General features: G+C 38.9%; 1 protein-coding gene across 1 annotated transcript; it reads right to left on the reverse strand.

Annotated features, from left to right (window-relative positions):
* Window positions 1-6,694: 6,694 nt before the first annotated feature.
* LOC134660068 (proline-rich proteoglycan 2-like) lies at window positions 6,695-9,669 on the reverse strand. Its single transcript, XM_063515767.1, has 5 exons — window positions 9,640-9,669; window positions 9,083-9,125; window positions 7,865-8,302; window positions 7,009-7,366; window positions 6,695-6,938 (listed from the first exon to the last, which is right to left on the reverse strand). The coding sequence occupies exons 1-5, from the start codon at window positions 9,667-9,669 to the stop codon at window positions 6,695-6,697; spliced, it is 1,113 nt and encodes a 370-aa protein (XP_063371837.1).
* Window positions 9,670-10,381: the final 712 nt, after the last annotated feature.

Genomic DNA, 10,381 nt, shown 5'->3' on the forward strand with positions numbered 1-10,381 from the left:
TAATTTGGAAGGATCAGCGTAACAATGAAGGAGGTAATTATAAAGCTCTGGGGTGTTATTCCTGATTTCCGCCAGCAGGGTGTCTCTATTCACAGAGTTAAATGCGTTTTTGATGTCAATCTTTAATAAAACTTGGCATTGGTCGTTGCTGAGGTATGTGCGAAGCGCGTGAACAGCCGCCTCGCAACCACCTTTTGTACCACAACCTAATTGTACTGGTTCGAACCTATGCTGCAATTTTGAGATAATGTGCCGAACAGAAATTTTTGATGCCAAACGCCTAAACGTCGATCCAACTGCGATCGGTCTCACGCCACCGTCCTTTTTTGTTAAAGCAATTAAATTGGCTCCGTAGAGAATAGGGACAATATCTGCATGTACACGGCCACTCAACATAAGATTTACCATGTTAGTTAAAGATATAATGAGTTTTCTGCCGGCATCACCAACACCGTGTGCTATGAGATCTTTAAGGTGTTGTGGTGAAATTCCATCAAGACCTCCAGCTGAGCCGGTTTTGAAATTATAAATTGCATCAACTATATCCTTATCTTCGACTTGGAGGCATTCTTCGATCGCAGTTGGTGGATCCAGGAAAAACGGAACAGTGGAGGCTGAGGGATGCTTTGAACGCAAGGCTGTAAGGGTTTCGGTAGAATCTGGAGATAATATGTCACTGGAAAACAAAATACGAGCAGCGCCTTTCAAGTCTCCGTCAGTAATCTTATTTTCTACCGTTTTTGCTAGGTTGAAGGCAGAAAATTTGTGACCTACTCGAGCTGTTTTGTCAAAAGGCAAATCTAAAGGCTTTATACAGTTATTTTTGATTTTTTGAGTTAAGGATAGCTTTTTGTCCTCAGAAGTGACATGTAAAGTGTTGTAAACAAAAGTAAGGAGATTGCTCCATGTATCCATGTCGTTTACCGTCACGCATTGGTCAATTAAATAGGACAGGCGAGTGGCAACGCATATCCTAGCGCCGCTAGGAATTCTTTTTGTAACTGGAAAGCTATTTTTGAGGTAACTAAGGTAGAGATGCAGACTTGGACGTGGCGGGGCTTCATTAGAGAGCGATGGACTCGAACTCGAAGCTGGAGCAGCATTTTGTGATAAACAGATTCTGTGTGTTTTGGAAAAATGGATATTGAGACCGCGGGAACTTTGAAAAGATTTGTGACATAAATGGCAAGGGAAATTTGTCGAAACGGCCGGTTGACTTAAAGTAGGCATATACAAGATGTTAGATAGACTTAGTATAAAACTTACAATAATATAAGGGATATAAAAAATGTAGTAATAAGTAAATTAGGTAATGCGACGCTCTTCCTCTGACCACCGAAAAGCTTTGGCGGTGTGGTAAGTTTATCGTTTGTTTACTTGCTGTAGGCTTCTTTGAGGCAGGGCCTGCCGGGCTTCGTGTGAAGATTAGTGGTTTTTGTGAGACAGCGGGTATAGTTTTACACAAAGCGCTAGAACTCAACTTCACGAAACAACCACCATCTAATAATAGATATATTTTCTATTTAAAATCACTACATAGTATAAAACAAAGTCGCTTCCCGCTGTCTGTCTGTCCCTATGTATGCTTAGATCTTTAAAACTACGCAACGAATTTTGTTGCGTTTTTAGGGTTCCGTACCCAAAGGGTAAAAACGGGACCCTATTACTAAGACTCCGCTGTCCGTCCGTCCGTCCGTCCGTCCGTCAGTCCGTCCGTCTGTCACCAGGCTGTATCTCACGAACCGTGATAGCTAGACAGTTGAAATTTTCACACATGATGTATTTCTGTTACCGCTATAACAACAAATACTAAGAACAGAATAAAATAAAGATTTAAGTCGGGCTCCCATACAACAAACGTGATTTTTGACCGCAGTTAAGCAACGTCGGGCGGGGTCAGTACTTGGATGGGTGACCGTTTTTTGCTTGTTTTGCTCTATTTTTTGTTGATGGTGCGGAACCCTCCGTGCGCGAGTCCGACTCGCACTTGGCCGGTTTTTTTTTAAATAGAGTGATTCAAGAGGAAGGTTTATGTATAATTTCTAACCCGTGCGAAGCCGTGGCGGGTCGCTAGTAACATTATAATTTAGGGGACAAAGTCGGGACTAGGATCAAGTCTCTCCTGTCTACTAAAATTTTGACTTCAAAACATACTTAGTCTCTTCAGTAGACTTCTTGTGAATTGTCGACACAGAATTATGTCGCACAAACAATAAGACAATATTAACCAGCCGATAATTTATCATCATTTAACAATTATTTTCTGGACATTTATTACCTCAATTTTAATATATCGATTAATCGATATTTGTCCAGCTGTGCGCACGCGCAAGGACGGGCATTGGAACGAAACGACTGTTCAAATAACAGTGTTATTGGAAAATAGCGAATTTGCTTTAATTAACGTCATTATGTGTTTAAACTTGTAAGTAATAGAAAATTAATGCGCACTTGTTTTAGGCAAAAAATATTGTTATATTAAACGAGCATTTTTAAATCAAGTTTTTATGTGTCTAATAAATTGTTTACAAAATAATTAATCTTTGGATGTTTAAAACGTTGCCGTTGACAAAATACACGGTGTTTTTTTAATCCATTAATTTCAAGGGTGCATGAGCAACATTCCTGAGTTTAAATTAAGTAACTTTCTCAAAGAAGCCGGTATTCAAATAAATCCAATTTGGAGATAATCGATGGTTTATTTTTATCTGATAAGTCCCATACGAGCGTGTACACTTGCCTTAGGGCCTATTTACATAATGAGTAATTTGCTACTAAATGCAAGTAGAGTCAGACCAAAAACGGTCTGCAGCGGATTTGATAGCTCACGCAGTGCAAGTTTAAACGTCAAACTTCTATGAAATTATGACGTAGAAACAACACTTGCACTGCGTGGACTATCAAATCCGCTGCAGACTTTTTTTGGTCCGACTCTACTATCTCGGACAACCGATATTAGAAATTTCATTCATATGTCATAGTTTTCATTTGTTTGGTGGATTGAAATAATATTTCCGTGTTAAAACAACGCTTAATTATTGATTAATTACTTAATTAATTACATAATTATTAATTACATTTTCAAAAAAAGTAAAAAGTAAAAATTAACAATGCCATTTAGTTTCGTGCTATAATAATATTGTAAGATTTGTAAGGCCCGTAGGTACTTCACTACATAGTGTAAAACAAAGTCGCTTCCCGCTGTCTGTCTGTCTGTCTGTATGCTTAGCTCTTTAAAACTACTCAACGGATTGTGATGCGGTTATTTTAATAGATAGAGTGATTCAAGAGGAAGGTTTATGTATAATTTGTTAACCCGTGCGAAGCCGGGGCGGGTCGCTAGTATGTACTATTTTATAATCTATACACGACACTGTACTATTTTATATAAGTAGGACAAAATTAAACGATTTTGAATTTGATTTCGATTTTCACTTGTATCATTCAGACATAGAATGCAGCCCGCTTGGCTCTATCATACATGGAAGTCGGAAATGCACAATAGGCTACATGACTAATTTTTTTTATGGTATCAATCGATCGGGTTTGTGTTTAGGATCAAATGTCTATATGGGACCCATTGCATTAAAGTAACACAAAAGTCAGAAATTGTAGTCAAAGGCCGACAGTCGCACTTCACTCGCGAAACGCCCTATACAAAACGGACAAGGGCCGTGACGTCATCGCCCATCTTGCAGTATGGACAAAACAAGAAAATTGCGTTTTTGTCGGTGAAATATTGCGTTTATGTATATAGTTGCTATACAATATTTTATTGCATGAAATGTAAGGAATCGAATGGTACCCTTACTTTTATCGTTTTTGGAAGTTAAAAAAAACTTAAATTTTGAAACTTTCAGGTCCTGTATTGTTGTAATTTTTCCATATTTTATTTTAATATCTACATTATTGTGATAAATTGCTCATTTGCTATCTATTTTACTAGATTTTGTTATAAAATTCAACATGTGTCATCATCCCTATTAGAACAAAACGTGGAGGCTGTTGTGACTTACCTCTCTGTCCCGTCAGCTCGTAAAGAATCTCGGTGCCTTGTTTAACATCTAGAAAAGAAGATAACTTGTTTTGATTATAAGAATAAGAATAATATTTATTTAAAAGAAAAAACCTTATTAACAATTAAAATAAAACCCAAAAAAACTTAAAATCCTTATACTATTCGTTCATAGATTTTCATGTGCAACTGATACAAAATGGTATCTATTGTTTCCCAAAAAGTCATAATGTATTGTTTGGCTGCATTTTCGTTAGTCATACTTCATTTGGTTCAGAAACGCGTCACTTTTCAGGATTGCCTTAAAACAAACCTAACCTAGCCTATCTATAGGATAACCTTACGAAAATCCTGAAAAGTTAACGGTTTCAGTTTTAGGACTAATGATAATATGACAAACAATATGTGACACTTTGAGTTGTAACGTATATATATATATAATTGACATAGGTATAGTACATGTATATATTAAGGTCTCACGAACTCTCCGACAAAAAACCGCTCCCATACAATAAAACTTACGCTCTCATTTTAAGACGACAAACTGAAATAACATGTAACTTGGTATCTAATCTATCTATAATAAAATAATAATATATCTTATACCTTTAAACGCGCAATTCCTGTTTATTTATTTAATATCTGGGTGACCGAGCTTCGCTCGGAAAACATATAAAAACTCGAAAATGCGCGTTTTCCCAGAGATCCAAAGCCAAGCTAGATCGATTTCTCGCCCCCGAAAACCCCCATATAGTAAATTTCATCGAAATTGTTAGAGCCGTTTCCGAGATCCCCGAAATATATATTCTATATATAAATAAACAAGAATTGCTCGTTTAAAGGTATTAGATAATTAGTAATTAGTAGTGAAATTTACTATATGGGGGTTTTCAGGGGCGAGAAATCGATCTAGCTAGGTCTTATCTCTGGGGAAACGCGCATTTTTGAGATTTTGTGTGTTTTCCGAGCAAAGCTCGGTCTCCCAGATATTGAAGTTTTAAGTAACATGACTATTAGGTATGTCTGGCATTTGATTATGTTGCAAAACATTTCTAAAAAGGACCTATTACTGAATATAAACTAATTAGCTTCCGCTAAGATGAGCTCTTTATTGCTAGTCAATAAGGATCGTAATATGTGATTCTGCACTTGAGCATAAAAAGTAACTTTATGCCGCTTAAATACGCGACTAAAATACGTTGGTGTTCACGATCATGAGACATGAAAAAAAAAAACGATTTATATTTATAGGTCTGTGATAATAACTAATAAACACTTACCTTTGAATCCGAACAGCTTGCTGATCATATCCTCGTTTGCATCCTTGATTCCCTCAACAACTGTAAAAATAAAAATGGGTCATCTTTTTGGTAATTATATAACATTAACACTCCAATATTCTTGTTATCATCAAAACATTTAGACAAATTTGTGTACCTAATAAATGAATTTAAACCTAAAAAAAAATTAGACAAAACATTGTCATGTTAAATATTGAAACAGATTCAATAATTGGACACCCTTTACTGGCGCAGTCGAGTAGGATGACAATTGCTTGTGAGTCAAATAATGTAATTTTAAACATGGCAAGTTTATAATATAACTATACAAGATATTTTTAGTTTGCTTTTAGGCCTCGATTACGCGTACTTTACAGTGGCGAGAGAGGACCGAGTACCGAGTACTGGTGAGCACTCTTCCGAGGGCATTCTCTCGCCAATGTACTCGGTACCTAGTGGGTGACACCCTGCCTGTGATGCCGATGGTCCCGGGTTAGAATCCCGGTAAGGGCATTTATTATAGCGAGCACGATGCTTGTTTTATATGTAAACTATTGTATACATTCAGTCTTAATTTAATTTAATATAGTCGTTATGTTGTATCTTCATTCTGTGTAACTTTTATTTTACTATTTGTTCACTGTACGTTATTTGATGTCTTTTCTTCTTGTCTTTTACCCTCCGTGATTGATGGTCTCATCGGAAGACCAGCGCTGGAAGCCACCAGCGACATGCTGAGATGAGGCCATTTCGTGGCACTTTAATCTTATTTTGTGTGTTTCTTTCATATTATGTATTGTCTGTGCTTACGAATAAATTATATTCTATTCTATTCTATTTGTGTGTTGAACACAAATATTTGTTCCTAAGTCATGGGTGTTTCCTATGTATATAAGTATGTATGTATTTATCTATATAAGTATGTATATCGTAGCTTATATTTTATTTTTATTTATTTAAAAATGATGACATTGGTACTAACATAATATTATGGATCGAAGTCTGAAATAAATGTTTTTTTTATTAGTAAATAAGGTTTAAATTAGTCTGTACTTACTCGGTAGAGGCCTGAGTGGGATTCTTGGGAGTGCGGGGGGTTGTGGTGGCTCCGGGCGATGCGGTAAATGCGGCCGCAGTGGTCCAATAGGCTTGTGAGGTCCCCGCCAATGTGGGCCGTCTGGTTGGTGCGGCGGCTTTGGTCCCACCGACCATTGGGGTTTAACTGGCGGTTCTGGTCCCACTGGCCATTGGGGTTTGTCTGGCTGGTCTGGTCCCGATGACCACAGGGGATTAACTGGCGGTTCAGGTCCCGCTGACCACTGGGGTTTGTCTGGCTGGTCAGGTCCCGTTGACCACTGGGGTTTGTCTGGCTGGTCTGGTCCCGCTGACCACTGGGGATTCACTGGCGGTTCTGGTCCCACTGGCCATTGGGTTTTGTCTGGCTGGTCTGGTCCCGTTGACCACTGGGGATTAACTGGCGGTTCAGGTCCCGCTGACCACTGGGGTTTGTCTGGCTGGTCAGGTCCCGTTGACCACTGGGGTTTGTCTGGCTGGTCTGGTCCCGCTGACCATTGGGGATTAACTGGCGGTTCTGGTCCCACTGGCCATTGGGTTTTGTCTGGCTGGTCTGGTCCCGATGACCACTGGGGATTAACTGGCGGTTCAGGTCCCGCTGACCACTGGGGTTTGTCTGGCTGGTCAGGTCCCGCTGACCATTGGGGATTAACTGGCGGTTCAGGTCCCGCCGGCCATTGGGGTTTGTCTGGCTGGTCAGGCCCCGCTGACCACTGGGGTTTGTCTGGCTGGTCTGGTCCCGCTGACCACTGGGGATTGTCTGGCTGGTCTGGTCCCGCTGACCACTGGGGTTTATCTGGCTGGTCAGGTCCCGCTGACCACTGGTCTGGCTGGTCAGGTCCCGCTGACCACAGAGGCCATTTCGGTTCGCTCGGTTGTTCGGGTCCCTGTGGTGGAACCGGCCGCTGTGGCTTGCCGAACAGGTCGACGTCCTCGACTCCTGGGGTAGACTCGTCCAGGTCCGGAAGGTTCGGGTCTGGGAGTGGGTTGATGCTGACTGAAATTTAAATTGAACTTATTCAGTTTGACATTTCGATCTAATATTTACATCGTTCGTCTTATATTTTAAATACCTTGGTTAACTGGAAGAGATCCCTCTTAGGGATAAGTTCGCCTTTGTACTAATGGTACTACACAATTATGTTCTGTCTGATGTAACCAATATTTTTTTTTTTGTAATTACCTTTTAACCTGAGCAGCTTATAAGGGGATATTCGGATTTACTCACTGCGTGAGACAAAGTATTTCTACTTAAGTGATTGTTATAGATATGGGTATAATAAGTGTATGGGTAAATGGGTGTTTGTGTGTATTGGTGAATGGGTGTATAGGTGTATGGGTGAGTAGGTGTGTTATTCATTGAGATGAAAATTTGTATGTGCTATACGAGACGAAAGTTTTTAAGAGACACGACATCCTTTGTTCTATTTTTGTGTTATCAATGATTGTTCAGTTCTAAAATATCAATTTAATCTTAAAAGTTCTAAGTTCTTACCTCTCCTGCGTTCTCCAAATCTGTTCTGGCTCTCCCTCTCACTCTCGCTAAACTCTTTCTTCTCCGAAAACCTCTCACTCTGGTCTCTCTCAAAGCCAGAGCTGGCGCTGTCATTCTCAGAGGATTTCTTGGAACTGCTGGAACTGTCGGACTCTGACTCTAGCTCCTGCTCCTTGAAAGTTTTCCGTTTCTGTTTCACTTCTTTCTTCTCCGAGAACTGCTCACTCTGGTCTCTCTCAAAGCCAGAGCTGGCGCTGTCATTCTCCGAGGATTTCTTGGAACTGCTGGAACTGTCGGTCTCTGACTCTAGTTCTTGCTCCTTGAAAGTTTTCCGTTTGTGTTTCACTTCTTTGACTTCTGTTTCTTCGAAGTCCTGTTCCTCCTCGACTTTCTTGCGTACGATGTGGTGGTGGCGATGCTCCTCCTTGCGGCGGCCGCCTGTCAAAAGATTCAAGGTTATTATTTCATGACGACTGGTCTGGCCTAGTGGGTGACCCTGCCTGTGAAGCCGCGGTCCTGGGTTCGAATCCCGGTAAGGGCATTTATTGGTGTGATGGGCACAGATATTTGTTTCTGAGTCTTGGGTGTTTTCTATGTATTTATGTATTTGTATATTATATATATCGTTGTCTGAGTACCCACAACATAAGCCTTCTTGAGCTTACTGTGGGACTTAGCCAATCTGTGTAAGAATGTCCTATAATATTTATTTATTTATTTATAACAATCAGTCAGATTCATATTAATGTATTCTCATTTCTTTTATTGACTTTATATCCTTTTCCTTTTGTAAGAATTTGATGTTTTCTGAAAGAGCTGCGTATTTGTATGATTTCATGTACATATATTTTTTTAATCAAATTTCTATAAAGAAAAGTACCTACTGTGTATAATTGCACGAATTCTATAGTAATTGTATTTTTCTTATTTACTCGTTATACATGTTAATTATAAGATGTAATGTTTTGAATAGATGTGTCCCGCCGAGTTTGGTCCCACATTGGGATACCCTCCTCCAATTGAGGGGGGATTTAAATCTTCTCGGGGCAGAGGTGTAGGGTTGGAGTCGGCGTAGTTTTATTTGACGTTCATAAGCGCATTGTAATATGCCAACTTGAATAAACTATCTTTTATGTCTATCTTTATCTTATTTTTTCTAGGCTCTTTTGAAAAGTTTTCTGTCATAAGTTTCATTTTTGATACAAGCTTTTATCGTACCTCCTTTTCTTCCAATAGGCAAGAAATTATGGTCGGGACATTTCTATGAAACCCAAAAATAATTAGGATACGTTTTATCACAGAGTTCCTATGGCTACCTTCTGTCTCCATCATCAGACTTTTTTTTTTATTCTTAATAAATAATTAAAAAAAATAACAGATCAGCTCCATGTCATCATAACCATATGCATGCAAATTTTCAGCTTCATCGGAAATCGGGAAGTGGGTGAAGTGGGTCAAATTTAACTTACAAGGTTTGATCCGTGCAAACATAGTTACATACATACAAGTTTTGAACATGTTTGAATTATGACTGCACAGATATTTGTTCCTGAGTCATGGTTGTTTTCTATGTATTTAAGTATTTGTAAGTATATTATATCTATCGTTGTCTGAGTACCCACAACACAAGCTTTCTTAAGCTTACCGTGGGGCTTAGTCAATTTGTGTAATAATGTCCTATAATATTTATTTATTTACTTAAGATAAATAAATTTTATTCCTATTTAGATCGGGGTATACTTATTTTTTTATATGTATCGATTTTTGTTACTTACCATTGAACTGCCGAACGACATGAAGTCCATGTGGAATCCCTAAAAATAAGAATAACATTTTTAACTAAAAACTGCCAAAAAGAAAAAAAAATCTATTCATAACTACATCACTGCTGCGTAGGCGTGCTACGAGCTACGAGTGCTACGCCGTAGGCCGTAGCACAGTTTTCAAGTTATACTTAAATCCTACTTGGGCGTTTTCTAAAATAATTATCGAAAACCTGGTGGCCTAGCCAAGGTTACAATCGCTATCGCTTCGATAACGAAACGCTTTGTGTCTCTCTATCACTCTTCCATGTTAGTGCGACAGGGACAGTTGCGTTTCGATCGCTACGGAGTGTTAGCGATTGGTACTTTGGCTACGCGGCCTGATTCTTTCAAATCTGGACATTCTTGGGCTTATACTACTCAGAATCGACAGCACTCTCCACCCTTCCATTAAAAAAAGATGTCCCTAAATGTCCATTCCATTACGTCACGTTTTATTATGAGAAAAAATTTCACTTGTATGGACGTGACGTAGTGGAATGTACAATTTTCATACAAATTTTTGGGACATTTTTTTTATTATCAGGATTGAATATGCTAGTGATTCTGAGTTGAAAGAATCCAAAACACCAGGATCCGTGAGAATCGGCTTTTCAATATTTATTTTAGAAAACGCCCACTTACGCAAAATTTGAGACGTGTTTTTCGTTTAATTACAGGAACTCATCAAATCAAGCCAAGACTGCATTATAGT

Source organism: Cydia amplana, chromosome 26, assembly GCF_948474715.1.
Source record: "Cydia amplana chromosome 26, ilCydAmpl1.1, whole genome shotgun sequence".
NCBI classification, from domain to species: Eukaryota; Metazoa; Arthropoda; class Insecta; order Lepidoptera; family Tortricidae; genus Cydia; species Cydia amplana.